Source organism: Mytilus edulis, chromosome 14 (assembly GCF_963676685.1).
Source record: "Mytilus edulis chromosome 14, xbMytEdul2.2, whole genome shotgun sequence".
NCBI lineage: Eukaryota > Metazoa > Mollusca > Bivalvia > Mytilida > Mytilidae > Mytilus > Mytilus edulis.
This window is the reverse complement of record NC_092357.1, coordinates 13,529,062-13,545,392: the sequence shown is the minus strand read 5'-3', so window position 1 is coordinate 13,545,392 and position 16,331 is coordinate 13,529,062. Positions and strand designations below refer to the sequence as shown.

Below are 16,331 nucleotides of genomic sequence, written 5' to 3'. Positions count from 1 at the left end.
CCTTTTTTTGCTTGAAATAAGAGAAAATTAAAGAAAACTATCAGATAAATATGAAAAGTTCCCATAGCTTATTCGACTGTCAACTTGTTTGGTGTTCCCGCTGTGTCTTTATCAACATTTTTTTCTATTTTGGCACTTAAGTATTCAACTTTTACATAAAACGACAAGAAACCAAATCAATATGGGAAAAGGTTACTTTTTTAACCTACGCAATAGTACATATTTTTAAAATCTAAAACAGGGTGAGGTAACAAAACAGTGGCACCCCTAATCAATTAAGTATTGAAGTACCCCCCTTTTTACACAGGATCGTTAGGGTTGACTTTTTCGAAATTCATCTTATTTTTATTATATATTTCAAAGGTCCAGATAACCATATCTATAGCATTACAAAACTGGTTCATGGTACTATCTGTATTTTCAAAATTTGTCTATATTCATTATATATATTATTTGTTTTATTGTAGTTCTTGTCACTGTGACTAGTTTATCTTTTGCCTAATCTAATCTCAGTGACGTATGACTTGCGATTATTATGACAAGCGGGATAGAAGGATGATCGGACGAACAGACAAACATACGCACAGACAAACGGACACACACACCAGAAAACGTAATGCCCATAAATGTCGCATAACAACAAAACCTGATTACATTTTTGAAATTACACTTTATTTTTACACATGCTTATTAAATTATTCAAAACATAACCTTTAAAAAGGTAACCACCAAATTTTATAAACTTGTTCTCTATGCTCATTACCAACAACGACACATCCAATTGGAATATAGGTACTTTCATTTTCAAAATAAATCTCAGGTGTATCGTCAATTATGTAAATTTAAGCAAAATTCTTTTAATTTCGGTATACTCCCCCCCCCCTTTTCCCCTTTCCTAACATAAATCATGGATCCGACCCTAATACCAGAGAGATAAGATTGCCTCATTCAAACACCATATTTTGAATTGATAAATAGCAGAAACATAAAAGGATGTTATATTGCATGTCTATCTAAAATTTCATAATTAAAAAAAATGTCCTCAAAGTTGTTATTGACTTCCTTATAATATGTAATTCATTGCTTTCGGATTTTTTCACAAATTTATTAAACTAGATATACTTACGGAAATAATATTAGGAATACACATTACATTGTACGTACATGAACAAATAATAAAGTTCCTACAGGCATAATAATGTATAAACTAAACTTTGTCAGATGAATAGGTCCAATTTGGACGGCAAACTTTAGATTGTTATTGCTGCGCTTGGCTATGAAAAATATAAAATAAACTATCGCACCAACATTGCACCAAAAAGATTTTTTGTCTGAAGTTTGATATGTATGAACATAAAAATTTCTGTATTTTTGCTTATTGTCCCAATTATGAGGTCATTTGCACCTACAATTGTGACGTCATTGAACCTTTTTTTTTTTTTTAAAAGAACAGTTTTTTATAATCATTGACTCATATTATAATAGAAAAATCTGCTCTGTTAGAATTTTTATTATCTTGTAAATCTGGGGCCATTTAATGCCATTATAGGCCCTTCTCCATTTACATTAAAACATCAGTTTGTACATTGCAGTATAATATCTCATGTATTAATACTCGCTACGAAAAAGGTGAAAACGCGAACAACAACCCCTTTCTCTTGCATTTAAATTAAAGCTTTTAAAAAAAGAAAGATCTCAGACAATGACCGAATTTTGTAATTGCTACTTACAAGAAGATGTTTATATTAATTGGCTGTGTAAACGGCAAGCTACGTCAACTATCAAATACGCCCTTCGTCTTGATCATGCATGGAATATTTGCGACTGGACGTTAAGCAACCAACAATCAATCCAATACGCCCGAATTGTTAACAATCATGTAAAGGACATATAGTATTTGTGACACCTAAATAACCTTTTTAGCAATTATTACTAGGCCAGTCTTCTAAATTTAGAAACAGTCACATAAGACTACCGGTAAAGTAAAAGTCTATCGCATTATATGTTGTATCATATCAAACTATATTTGGCAAAAAGACTTGTTTTTACCATTAGTGCCCTTGCACACTTCTCGTTTGTTCCATCGCACTTTAGCGTGCTATACCATCGCACTTAAGCAAACACACAACCATCGTACCTTAGCGTGAGACACCATCGTACTTTAGCGTAAACCATCATACTTTAGCGTGACCATCGCACTTTAGAGTCCTACATATATATGTCATGTACAGTATTGCGATGCAAGGGCAGCACTCCACCCATTAAAATAGAACCAGACTGTTTTATCATCTTCTATCCTTGGCTTTTTAATACATTAACGTAACTGTATGTGTTATACATTAACTTCCATAGATTTGATTTAAAAAAATTAAAATGGTGAAATAAAATTCCTTTTTCGTGTATTTATTCTGTATTTATTTACCATAAACATTGCAAAAAATGGGATAAAGGTGTAACATATTCCCCAGAGATGTTGTTCAAACTATAATTGCTATGTCTTTGAGTGATACCTTTTTAGAAACTTTTGACAAATGGTGTCTTTTCCTCATTTTCGTACAATTTAATCGCATAGTTCACCGGAGCACCTGATTTCACTCCCGGCTTTTAGTGGAATACGTGTTGTTTCTTAATTATTATTTATAACTGTTGATGTAAATGTCCTTTGGTTTTTATGAGTCTTTTTTACTTCTAGGTTTTGATTGTTATGGTCTTCGTGCGACAAAAAGTCAGATAAAAGCATTACATTAATTGCCGGAATAATATTTGGTATGTATATGAAATTACGGACTGTCATACAGAAAACAGCCCATAATACATGCATTACATAATCGATATCCCTGTAAACCAACTATGAAGGCTATTTGCTTCAGCAACTATTCAAAAATGAATTTCATTCTTTACTTGCTATCATATTTGAAAAGTCTACAGGGGCCAAAATGCGAAACTAAACTCCTAACAGTGGAGTGTTACCTAGATTAAAACTCACAGGGAAAGGTTACACCCGGCCACCTAAAGATTTATTATTGTAAAGTCTCGGTAGTCGTGTCGAATACAGTGCAAGGCGGCTTGGTGTCACGACATCTCAGTGACATGAGTGCGAATCCCGGCAGGAAAAGAACAAAACATTTGAGAAAGCAATTTGAGAAGAAGTTACTAAGTGTCTAATCCATTTGTTGTTTTGAACAATAAAATATGTTAAAACTAAACTAGCAAATTTACAGATGTAATATTGTAAGGCTAATGTTAAGACGAACTATATATACAGAATGTACACAGCCTTGTATCATCACAACTGCTGGTGATCCGATGGATAAATCTGTTGTAGAGTTGTCATTAGTTCAGACGTATTTATATATATTATATATATATATATATAACTCATCTAAACATCAACCCAACAATGTTAGATCTGTAAATTTGCTTTTGCAAATATTTTGTTCTTCCCTCGCCGGTATTCGAACCCATGCTACTGAGATATCGTGACACTAAATCGCCTGCACTACAGCCGTCCCGCTAGACCACACGACTACCTGGGCTTAACAAACAAATATATATATATGCATGAGTTTGAATTCTGTCGAGGGAAGAAATGAAAATTTGCGAAAGCAAATTTACAGATCTAACATTGTTGGGTTGATGTTTAAACGAGTTCACTACAAACCATTAAAGTCTGAAATGGCCTATATCTGTACTCGATTGTACTGATTTTTACTTGACCAGTCTGAATTGTCTGACTTTTACTTGACATTACCCGACCCCAGTCTGAACCATACTTGACTGTACTGAATCGTACTTGACCCTTATCTTTGCCGTTGAAAATAGTCTGAACTATTACTCGAACAGTCTGAAACAGTCTTAACTCATTCTCGACATGTACTCGACCTATTTTGCCAGTCTAAACCATACTTAACCAAAGGTCTGAACAATACTCGACCAGTCTGAATCATACTAGACCAAAAAACCTGTACTTTTTTAGCTGTTAAAATAAATTTCTTTTTAACTGACATATACCAACAGCCAACAAAATTTATAAAAAATGTTAACCTTATAAAAGAAATATATCTCTGATTATATTTAGGATAAAAAAAAATATTTTATATATAACTTATATCAAAAAGGGATAAAATTGCCTATATATCTCATGTTTCTGGCATATCATCTTGGCCACAAGTTTATTGTTATCTGTTTAGTAATAATTTATATTAAGATCCATTTTGTTACATCTTGTGATTAAAACTGACGAGGAAAGGTAACACAAGGCCACTGAAAGCTTTATTATTGTAGAGCCCCGGTGGTCGTGTGGTCTAGCGGGACGGCTGCAGTGCAGGCGATTTGGTGTCACGATATCTCAGTAGCATGGGTTCGAATCCCGACGAGGGAAGAACAAAACATTTGCTTACTTATATATATATACAACTCGTCTGAACATCAACCTAACAATGTTAGATCTGTAAATTTGCTTTCGCAAATGTTTGGTTCTTTCCTCGCCGGGATTCGAACCCATGCTACTGTGATATCGTGACACAAAATCGCCTGCACTGCAGCCGTCCCGCTAGACCACACGACCACCGGGGCTCTACAATAATAAAGCTTTCAGTGGCCGTGTGTTACCTTTCCTCGTCAGTTTTAATCACAAGATGTAACAAAATGGATCTTAATATAAATTATTACTAAACAGATAACAATAAACTTGTGGCCAAGATGATATGCCAGAAACATGAGATATATATATTGGATAAAACATTATCGATACTTTGAAAAGTTTGCACGAAAGGCTATCAAGTCATTGATTAATTAAGCAAACGCCTAAATGTTGCTTCTGTAGACTTTAATGTTTGAGGTTATAGAGTTTGCCAAATGATCTGACATTTATTTTGATCATGCTTTTATTCTTTTTTATCTATGGTATTCATCACTTACATTAGTCTTTAAATTGACACACATGCCCTTTTTAATAAGCAGATGCATGATATCTGCTTTCCCATACCACGCTCCACTGTGAAGGGCTGTCCAACCATCCTGAATAAATAATTATATAAAATGACAAGATTGGATATAAAATGAGAAACTGAAAACTTCATTGGAAATAATGTTATCAAATATTTGAATAAGCGTATTTTCAAATATGTGTTTATCTATACTATCTTTTTTCAATGTTTAAAAAAATTTCCATGTCGAAAATTGAATTGATTACGTCATTTTCATTGTTTTAATAGTGTGCTATACACTGTAACCCTGGTTTTACCCTTATCTTATAATTAGTGAACGTAAAAGCAATGACTGCCTGTAACAAACGCCAAAATGATTATCAGAAAGATCAACCAATTCTGTCCGGCACGTTTTGATCAAATATCTTACCATATCACACGAATACAACAGAAAAAATAAAATTTACAACTACAAACGTTAAGACATTTGACAAAATCCAATGACCATTACAATCATAACATCAAAACTAAATAGTGAATATGACATGGAAAAGTACCGTGACTCGTCTTATAGCAATGCGAGTTCACACTCAGCAAAACAGTCATAATCGGGAATAAGAACTATTGCAAGTTACAACAAGAGGCTCTAAAAGGCCGGCGTCGCTCACTTTAGTCTATGTGCATATTAAACAAAGGACACAGATGGATTCATGACAAAATTGTGTTTTCTTATGATGATGTGTTTGTAGATCTTACCTTACTGAACATTCTTGCTGCTTACAATTATCTCTATATATAATGAACTGGGCCCAGTAGTAACTTCGGAAAATATTTTGTAAAAATTTACAAAAAATTACTAAATGAATGATATAGTTGAAAATTGACTACCAAGGGCAATACACCTTAAGGAGGTAAACTGACCATTTTGTTCATGGTGACTTATTTGTAAATCTTACTTTGCAAAACACTATTGCTGTTTACAGTTTAAAGTTTATCTCTATCTATAATAATATTCAAGACAAAAATCAAAATCTTCAAAATCTTTCGGAAAATTACAAGATAGGGACAGCAACCTAAACAAAAGTTGTTTGATTCATCTGAAAATTCCAAGGCAGATAGATCTTACATTTTACCCCCCCCCCCCCCCTGTATGTTCTATTTCAAGCAATGGCGGCCATCTAAGATGTTTGGCCAGATCATCGGACATTTTTGTTAAACTCGATACCGCAAAAATGATTGTGGCCAAGTTTGGTTAAATTTGCCCCTCCAGTTTCAGATTTTTGTAAAAGTTAACGACGACAGACAACGACAGACGACAGACAACGGATGACAGACGACGAACCCAATGTGATGAGAAAAGCTCAATTGGCCCTTCGAGTCAGGTGAGCAAAAAAAAAAACCAACAGTGATGTCTGTAATACTTATACCTTTGTTTTTTGAAATATAATACGTTATGGTAGCATCAGGAGTAATTGTTTTGATTCTCGTACACATAAGCAATTTCCAACGTATCTTTAAGTAAAGAAAAACAAATGCATATTTAAAAAAGTGAAAACAAAGACTTTTAAATCATATTTCAAATAATGACTGAAAGATTACCGTTCCATCAGGTTTGGTAAAAATATTAGAATAACGGAATTTTATAGTCTCAATTTGTTAAAATATTGGACTAAGTTTTGTCTCTCAAAAGAAAGAAAATAAAGAGTGCCTTGTGACAGATTGCCGAATACAATTCAGTGTTTCGTATAATGTATTATATCATATATGCAAATTACCATGTTCTGTATGTTCATATTAATGTCCTTGTTGATAAGCAATTGGAGTATTTTTGTGTTTCCTTTTATTGTAGCAATATGTAGTGCGGTCGAACCAACCTTGAAAGAAAAACACATGAAACTTTTACAAGAAACAATACTATCTAAAATCAATTATTTGCAATAAAACGGTAAATTAACATAAATACCAAAGTTAGAGAAAAATTGTAAACGGAAAGTCCCTAAGCAAACAATTGTATCAGAGCTGTCATATTCCTGACTTGTTCATGTTGTTACCGGCATTATCTTATACCGTTAACCGACATGCTGATGAACTGATACATAAGTGTCAATAAAGAACTGTTTAAATTCACCACCATGAACACAAAAATGAAGTTTCAAATATTAAACAACATTTTAAATCTCTCCGAATAGATATGATTTTTGTAGCGCCTATTACAGTTTCCATGTTTCTTGGCTCAATACCATTAGAGTAAATATGTAAATTTGATAATAATACTTTCATCATCTTTTAAAAATTAAACTGCAATCCTATTGTATGTGCACATCTATTCACAAGCCTGTTAAAAATACCATTCAAAGTTCATTATCTAATTGTTAACCTGATCTTATTTTTATTAAATGATAAACAGAGTTCACAAAAACGTTCGAGCCCGGTTCTGATGCTGATAAGATAGATGTTAATATTTTAAAAAGAGGTTTCGTGGAGCACTTGGAAGACTGATCAGCAATATACCGTTATTTGCAAGGACATGCATGTAATGTATGTAATACAGTGATGGAAAATCCAGTTCTTCATCTTTAATTGTCATTTCAAAGGAAAATAGAACAGACTTATGATCATCCAGGATTTACTCTTTTGTATGTGTGGGGAGTTTCCAAGTGAATTGTCAATACCTTATTCCTTTATCAACCAGTTTTTGTAATGATATGTACACACAAACATACAAACACCATGTTGTTTTGAGCTTTATCTACGGGGGCAACAGCATACTTATTAAGGAGGTAGGACAAGTGTTTCGCAACACTTTGGGTCTTTAAAGATTAATGTAGCTTGATCATTGATAAACCCATTCAGTTTCTTGATTCTGAATTGTATTCACAGCTTTGATCCATTCGGAAAGGGTGTCTATTTTTCTCTCTCGCGTTAAGCCAATATTGGTATAAACTGATCTTTAAAATTAAGAGGTATTTTCGATTAAACTAATTTATGATGAATGATATTGCCCAAGTTGACGCCATCGAGTCCTTTGATGGCAAAGGAAACTATAAGAAAAGGTTACTTAGAAACATCCGCGGTCAGACATTACAAGAAGGAACTTTAAGTTAGTGATTTATGTGTATATGTGTAATTTGTTGGCAAAAGCTGTTACAACTGGCATGTTACTTTGTTAAATAATGATTGCTTGTAACATTGCACTAACAATGTATATTGTGAGCATTTCGATTCAACTGATATGTATACGGTAGTTGCCAAAAGTATTTTATGTCATTGACAGGTATTTGTGTCATGCAATCAAATATCAGTACATCATTACATTATTGAAAAATCAAAACAGGAAATTAGTGTCGATTCGTATTTTGTTTTATGGGAAGAATCGAGGAGGTAAAATACTAGACATCAGTGTTCAATCCATGCGTAGCTCTTTTCTTTGTACCTTTCTCGTTCCACGTTTGTAGTATGTTTTTAATTTTCAAATATTGAATTAATGCTTTTAATTTTCAATATTGAAGTAATGCTTTCAATTATAAAATATTGAAGTTAAATGTGTGTCCGAAATGAAAAGCTGATGCAGTAAAAGTGATATTTTGCAATGCTTTAATCAGCTATTTACCTTGTTTTGTAAATTAAGATCCATACCAGTTGCGCAAATCAACAAATTAGCAATGTTTGTATATCCGTATTCCATAGCAGCATGTAGTGCGGTCAAACCATCCTAGATTGAGAAACACAATACAATTATACAATTACCAATACTATAACAAAAATGGTGAATAAAAAAAATAAAAAAATAAGAAAGATTGGAACGCTTTTACCTAGTGCATTATTCCTTTTTTTTGAATGAAATATGCTTTATTTGTCCGAAATTTAATGAACTTGGCCCAGTAGTAACTTCGGAAAATATTTTGTAAAAATTTACAAAAAATTACAAAATTTATGAAATAGTTAAAAATTTACTATAAACGGCAATAACTCCTAAAGGGGCTTAACTGACCATTTTGTTCATGTTGACTTATTTGTAGATCTTACTTTGCCAAACATTATTGCTGTTTACAGTTTACAGTTTATCTCTATCTATAATAATATTCAAGACAAGAATCAAAATCTTTAAAAAATTCCTGAAAATTACTAATATAGGACAGCAACCTAACAAAGGGTTGTCTAATTCATCTAAAAATTCCAAGGCAGATATATCTTGACCTAGGTAACAATTTTACTGTTGTTAGATTTGCTCTAAAAGCTATGGTTTCATACATAATCCAAAATCTACATTTACCCCCCCCCCCCCCTAATGTTCTATTTCAAGCAATGGCGGCCATCATGGATGTTTAGCCAGATCATCGGACATTTTTTTTAAACTCGATACCGCCAAAATGCTTGTGGCCAAGTTTGGTTAAATTTTGCCCTGCAGTTTCAGATTTTTGTTAAAAGTAACGACGACAGACAACGGACGACAGACGACAGACCCCGAGTGATGAGAAAAGCTCAATTGGCCCTTCAAATCAGGTGAGCTAAAAAGGCAACAGTGATGTCTGTAATACATATACCTTTGTTTTTGAAATATATTACATTATGGTAGCATCATGAGTAATTGTTTTGATTCTCGTACACATAAGCAATTTTCAACGTATCTTTATGTAAAGAAAAGAAAATGCATATTTAAAAAAGTTAAAACAAAGACTTTTAAATCAAATTTCAAATGAATGACTGAACGATTACCGTTCCATCAGGTTTGGTAAAAATATTAGACTAAGGGAATTTTATAGTCTCAATTTGTTGAAAATATTGGACTTAGGTTTTGTCTCTCAAAAGAAAGAAACAAAATTGCCTTGTGACAGATCGCCGATTACAATTAAGTGTTTCGTATAATATTATATATCAAATCTGCAAATTACCGTGTCCTTTATGTTCATATCAATGTCCTTGTTTATAAGCAACTGGAGTATTTTTGTATTTCCTTTTTTTGTAGCAATATGTAGTGCGGTCGAACCATCCTTGAAAGAAAAACACATGACACTTGTACAAGAAACAATACTATTTAAAATCAATTATTTGCAATAAAAACGGTAAAATAACAAAAATACCGAAGTTAGAGGAAAATTGTAAACGGAAAGTCCCTAAACAAACACATGTATCAGAACTGTCATATTCCTTACTTGTTACCGGCATTATCTTATACAGTTTCCCGACATGCTGATGCACTGATACAAAATTAAAGGTGTCAATAAAGAACTGTTTTAATTCACAACCTCGACACAAAAATGAAGTTTGAATCATATATGTTGGGCGTGAGTGCTTACCAGAGATGGGTTTGATTACTTTCAATGTAATTGATTAAATTACAATTACTTTGTCATTTGTACGATTAGATTAAATTAATGATTACATCATTTCTGAAAGTGTCTGAATAAATTAATGATTACATTGGCAAAGTAATCATGATTACATCTGATTACAATGAATTGAAAAAAACAAAAACATTTTGAATGATGTGAATGAATTAACGTTTTTAAATATAACTATAGTTCTTTTTCGAAAGGATTTTGTTTTATATATTTTAAAATGATAACTTCAAACTTCATCTATTTAATAAAACCACAAAAGATCACTACAGACACACATGAACATTGTGACACCCATTAGACTTTATCATCATTGATCTCTGAATTATTTTGACCTCAAATGAATATGGCTTAATATAAAGTTTGTTGTTTGTTTTCTGACCTCTTCCAGACTTTATATGTATTTCAAGGTGCAGTTTTTGGAAGTTAAAATATAAATGAAATAAAGTTACCAGATAAAAATTATGTAAAAATTTAATAGAATTGTTTAAACAAATTGTAAACAAAATACAAGTATTATAAGTCAATGCATTTTACATGTCCAGTCCAAGTACATACAAACATTTGCTTATTTTAAACAAGATATTTGTTCAACTTTTAATTTAATTTGTGCTAAGTAGATACATTTTCTCATGTTTGATTAATCATTTATCATATATATTGGCCTACAGCTATATATAATCAATTTAAATTGCAATAAAAACAAACCTTAATTCGTTTCCTACCTGTCAATTCAAAGTTGACAATAATCCATAATCACAATAATAACAAAAAAATTATAAATCAGGGTTAAAGAAAAGTATAATATCTTTTACTAAGGCTAATGATGACTTTTTAATATTGTAATATTTTATTTTTGACTGAAGTATACAAATCAATTCACATGCTTGATAAAGTAAACCAAACTATCTTAACTTGTTAAATATTTATTAAATAAGAATAACAAAAAGGTTCATTTATTGAACATAAACAGTTCAAGATTTCTTTCATTGTAATCAGAATGTAATCAAAATGTAATCAGGATTACAGGGCATTTTGAAAAGTAATTGATTAAATTAAATTACATGTAATCAGATTTTTGGCTGATTGATGATTACAATGATTACTTAAAACATTGTAATCAATTACAGCTGATTAACGATTACAATTACAATTACCCTAAATCTGGTGATTACAGTAAAGCTTGTAGATGGCAAAACGTTTTCAAATATTAAACAACATTTTAAATCTCTCCGAATGGATCGGATTTTCGAGGCGCCTATTACAGTTTTCTTGTTTCTGTGCTCAATACCATAAGAAAATATGTTTCTACAAATATTTTTAAAAGGTCTCTCCAGTGTCATGTGTAAAAATACATCTCATCAAACTCTTATGTATTGAAAAGTATATGCGAACCTGGTTCGCTTTCGCTCCATATCTTGAACGGGATTATTGACGCCTTTTGATTTTGATTTACCCATCAAATACATATCGGTATCGTCTTAAGATAGTTCTCTCAAATAAATTATATGACTGATTATTTTACTCTGTTCACACACTTTAATACATTTAGATAGACAACCTCAATCTCCAGTTAATTTGCCCATGTTTAAACCTTCATATATTTTTCAGCCTTCACTTTTTCATTTTTTTATTGCCATGCATTTAGAGATTATAATAATAATACTTTCATCATCTTTTAAAAGTTAAATTGCAATCCTATTGTATGTGCACATCTATTTACAAGACTGTTGAAAAAACCATTGAAAGTGTATTATCTAACTGTTAACCTGATCTTATTTTTTTAATGATAAACAGAGCTCACAAAAACGTTCGAGCCCGGCTCTGATGCTGATAAGACAGATGTTAATATTTTAGAAAGAGGTTTGATGGAGCACTTGGAAGACTCAGCAATATAACATGGTATATAACATGGTTTGTAAGGAGATGCATGTTGTGAATGTAATGCAGTGATGGAAGATCCAGTTCTTCATCTATGATTGTCATTCCAAAGGAAAAAAGAACAGACCTATAAATATCCAGGATTTCCTCTATGGTATGTGGCGTGAGTTTCCAAGTGAATTGTCAATACCTGATTCCTTTATCAACCAGTTGATGTAATGAGATGTACACACACACACGAAATTGTTTTGAGCTTTATCTACGGGGGCAACAACATACTTATTAAGGAGGTAGGACAACTGTTTCGCAACACTTTGGGTCTTTAAAGATTGACGTAGCATGGGCATTGATGAACACAATCAGTTTTTTTTATTCTGATTTGTATTCACAGCCTTGATCCATTCGGAAAGAGTTTCTATTTTTTTCTCTCGCGTTAAACCTATATACTAGCATAATACTCGACCGAATCCATCTGTATTTTGAAGTTGTATTTCCAATCTGAAGGATTAAGGCTCACAATATTACGGACCTATAGATAACACATTTCCGAAGGGAAGTGTTATTCACAATGTTGTAGTTACCGGTAATAACGTAGCCAGCCGGATTATATGTTAATTTGGAACTAAGCCAGACGCAATCAGGAGGTTTAGACTTGAAGTCGTCAATATTAAGATCTGCAAAACGTGTTTGTAATTGAAAATTTTAGTTGCAAATGGTTTGGTATAGGTACAGGAAATGATTGGTACAGACTGGTATTACCCAAGTTGACGTCATCGAGTCCTTTGATGGCAAAGGAAACTTTAAGAAAAGGTTACTTAGAAACATCCGCGGTCAGACATAACAAGAAGGAACTTTAAGTTATTGATTTATGTGTATATGTGTAATTTGTTGGCATAAGCTGTTACAACTGGCATGTTACTTTGTTAAATAATGATTGTTTGTAACATTGCACTAACAATGTATATTGTGAGTATTTCGAATCAACTGATATGTATACGGTAGTTGCCAAAAGTATTATATGTCATTGATAGCTATTTGTTTCATGCAATCAAATATTAGTACATCATTACATTATTGAAAAAATCAAAACAGGGAATTAGTGTCGATTCGTATTTTGTTTTGTTCGCCTTTTTATGAAGAATTGAGGAGGTTAAATATCAGACATCAGTGTTCAATCATTGCATAGCTCTTTTCTGTGTACCTTTCTTGTTTTATGTTTGTATTATGTTTTAATTTTCAATATTGAAGTATTGCTTTCAATTATTATATATTAAAGTGAAATGTTTGTCCGAAAAGCGGATGCAGTAAAGGTGATATTTTGCAATGCTTTAATCAGCTATTTACCTTTTTTTGTAAATTAAGATCTATACCAGTGGCGCCAATCAACAAATTAGCAATGTTTGTATATCCGTATTCCATAGCAGCATGTAGTGCGGTCAAACCATCCTAGATTGAGAAACACATTTCAATTATATATTTACCAATTCTTTAACAAGCGCGGTTAATAAAATAAATTAACAAATACGAAAGATTGGAATGCTTTAACCAAGTGCATCATTACTTTTGTGGATGATATATACTTTATTTGTCCGCAATGCAAAGCTGGTGCAGTAAAGGTGATATTTTGCAATGCTTTAATCAGCTAATTACCTTGTTTTTTAAATTGAGGTTTATACCAGTGGCGCAAATCAACAAATTAGCAATTTTTGTGTATCCGTATTCCATAGCAGCATGTAGTGCGGTCGAACCACCCTAAATTGAGAAACAAAATTCAATTATACAATTACCAATTCTTTAACAAGCGCAGTAATACAAATAATTAAAAAATGCGAAAGATTGGACATGCTTTAACCTAGTGTATCATTCCTTTTTGGAATGAAATATACTTTATCATTAAATATATATTATCATTTTTCAAAAAGCAAATTAAATTTATTTGTATTCTTCGTGTCAGACTCATTTGATGGCAGAGGGTCGAAAGATGGACGTTAATTTATGTAATTTATTTATCAGTTTACCTTGTCCTTCAGATTGAGATCAATACAACCGTCTATTAGTTCTTTGACGATGTCTGCTTTCCTGTTTAATGTAGCGTGGTGTAGTGCAGATTTTCCATCCTGAGATAAGATCACATAATTTTAGAATGTTATTGCATCATAAGAAAGAATATTAAGTCAGTAAAGAAGGAAAACGACTCAAACAGTATCGAACTGAGCGAGTATTCAATAAAAAACAAAACACATTAACGGTACAAGGTTATAAACTTGAATGCACAAAACATGTGTCGTTTATAGAAGAATAACGTTGTGGTAACATTTATTATAGATAATCTGTTATAAACGATGTCAAAACAGAATTGCTGACTCCTAGGCTGGTTGTTAGATTTCATGTTTTTACTTACCTCAAGTATGTTCTTTAATCTCATTAGCAGAAAGCAATCAGCAATCGAAATCATAAAATGTAAACCCTTTAAAAAAAACCTTAACTTTCTTTGTTATCTCAAAACTTAGTTTAATTTCAAAATGTATTTTTAACCAAAGGTAAACGATAACAAAGCAGTATAGCAATACAAATTAAAATCACAAAAATGCAAAGCCACACATATGCAAAGATGAATATGCTAAATATTTATCAAAATATGTTTAACACATCGGCGTTGTTTTGCGGTAAGCTTTAGACAGCTTCTATGCTTTCTGTTTTTTTTTTAATTTTGTTTTATTTTTTCTGTTCTGTTGGGACTTCTTTCCACCTTAGACTAACAACTGCTGACTGTATAGTTGGAGGATTGAGATATGTATTTATATATTAATAAACGGCGAGCTTAAATCCATGCATGTTTGTGCCTCTCTAAAAGCAGGAACTTTTAGCCCTTGTTAGTGTGGTCTATTTTTTTAAAAATCAGTATACATTTTTATAGAGACCTCTGACTGGGGAATTTCCCGTTGCATTGAAGACCTGATGGAACTGATGGGCTTGTACTCCCTTATGCTCTTTTGTTGGGTTGTTGTCTTTTTGAATATTTCCCGTTTCCATTTCCATTTCGTTTTAATTTTGAATTTAAACTTCGTAAGTTTTACAGAAACAGATTGTTGTAGAAACGAGTATTCATTTTGTTCTCGGTTTTGAAATTATCAAATGAAATGAATGAACACTTCACCTTGAGAAAAGCAATTGTGCCAAAAGTGGACCTCACACGACAAGTCAGAACTAAAAGTTGATGAAATAACAAATTTTTGTTTGGATTTGTAAGTATCAAGATATTCTGTCTTTAGTTACCATTGTTAAAGTGTGTACATGTACGATGTTTTACTTTGTCTCAACATATTCCAAAATTCATAATTATTCATTAGAATCATTACCTTTCTAACGAATCTAGTTTCATTCTTTTCCAAAGAAACTTGGTCTTATTTTGCTAACGTCTAATGACTTTGTTTTTTACATTTCAATACAGTAGACCTTTGTCCGAAACGCAAAATCTTTTAATTATCATATAAAATTTTCAAAATATAAATCAGATGCACTAAAATTTCCGGTCAGACTTTGACATATGAAAAAACTGTCCTATATAGTTTAGCAATCTTTACCCTGTCCTGTATATTGCAATTAATACCATTTTCAATAAGTAATTTGGTGATGTCTGTTTTCTTGTTCGATGTAGCAGAGTGAAGTGCAGACTCTCGATCCTGAATGTAAAGGCAATATATATATATGTTAACATAGCACTGAATGATAAAAAAACGTAAAACGACTTACCTAATGTCGCAATACGTCATTATTATTTATTTTCTTTTAAAGCAATTTCCGGTGCATAACTTTCAAAACCCATTATTGTGTAAAGTTTTTTGTGGGACTCATTTACGTTTGTCTTCCCTTGTATAAATATGTAACCCAAATTTGTTTTCGCTTAATCGATTTATGACTTTTGATCAGCGGTTTATTGCTGTTTCGTTTCTATATGCTCTCGAGTCAACCCATATTCAAACTTAAACATCAAGATAGTTGGTTGTAAAGGTGTTTAATGGCAAAATATACATCAAGTTATTCAAAAAATAACTAGCCCACCTCTGTATTTATAGGATTTAAGCTAAACTCCGGATTACAGCTCTTTAGTTTAAAGTATATGTACGTATCGCATCGCTTGATGCTTTCTAAAAAAAGACTCACTTCAACATGTTCGCTTTTA

General features: G+C 32.1%; 1 protein-coding gene across 1 annotated transcript in view; it reads right to left on the bottom strand.

Moving 5' to 3' along the window:
* Positions 1-16,331, bottom strand: part of LOC139503015 (uncharacterized) — a 76,889-nt gene that overhangs the window by 46,769 nt on the left and 13,789 nt on the right. Inside the window, exons 5-12 of the mRNA XM_071292682.1 lie at positions 15,733-15,831; positions 14,167-14,265; positions 13,799-13,900; positions 13,493-13,594; positions 9,821-9,919; positions 8,539-8,640; positions 6,704-6,802; positions 4,921-5,019 (exon numbers count right to left, since the gene is read on the bottom strand). Coding sequence (XP_071148783.1) covers positions 4,921-5,019; positions 6,704-6,802; positions 8,539-8,640; positions 9,821-9,919; positions 13,493-13,594; positions 13,799-13,900; positions 14,167-14,265; positions 15,733-15,831 — 801 coding nt within the window. The remainder of the gene's footprint in view (positions 1-4,920; positions 5,020-6,703; positions 6,803-8,538; positions 8,641-9,820; positions 9,920-13,492; positions 13,595-13,798; positions 13,901-14,166; positions 14,266-15,732; positions 15,832-16,331) is intronic.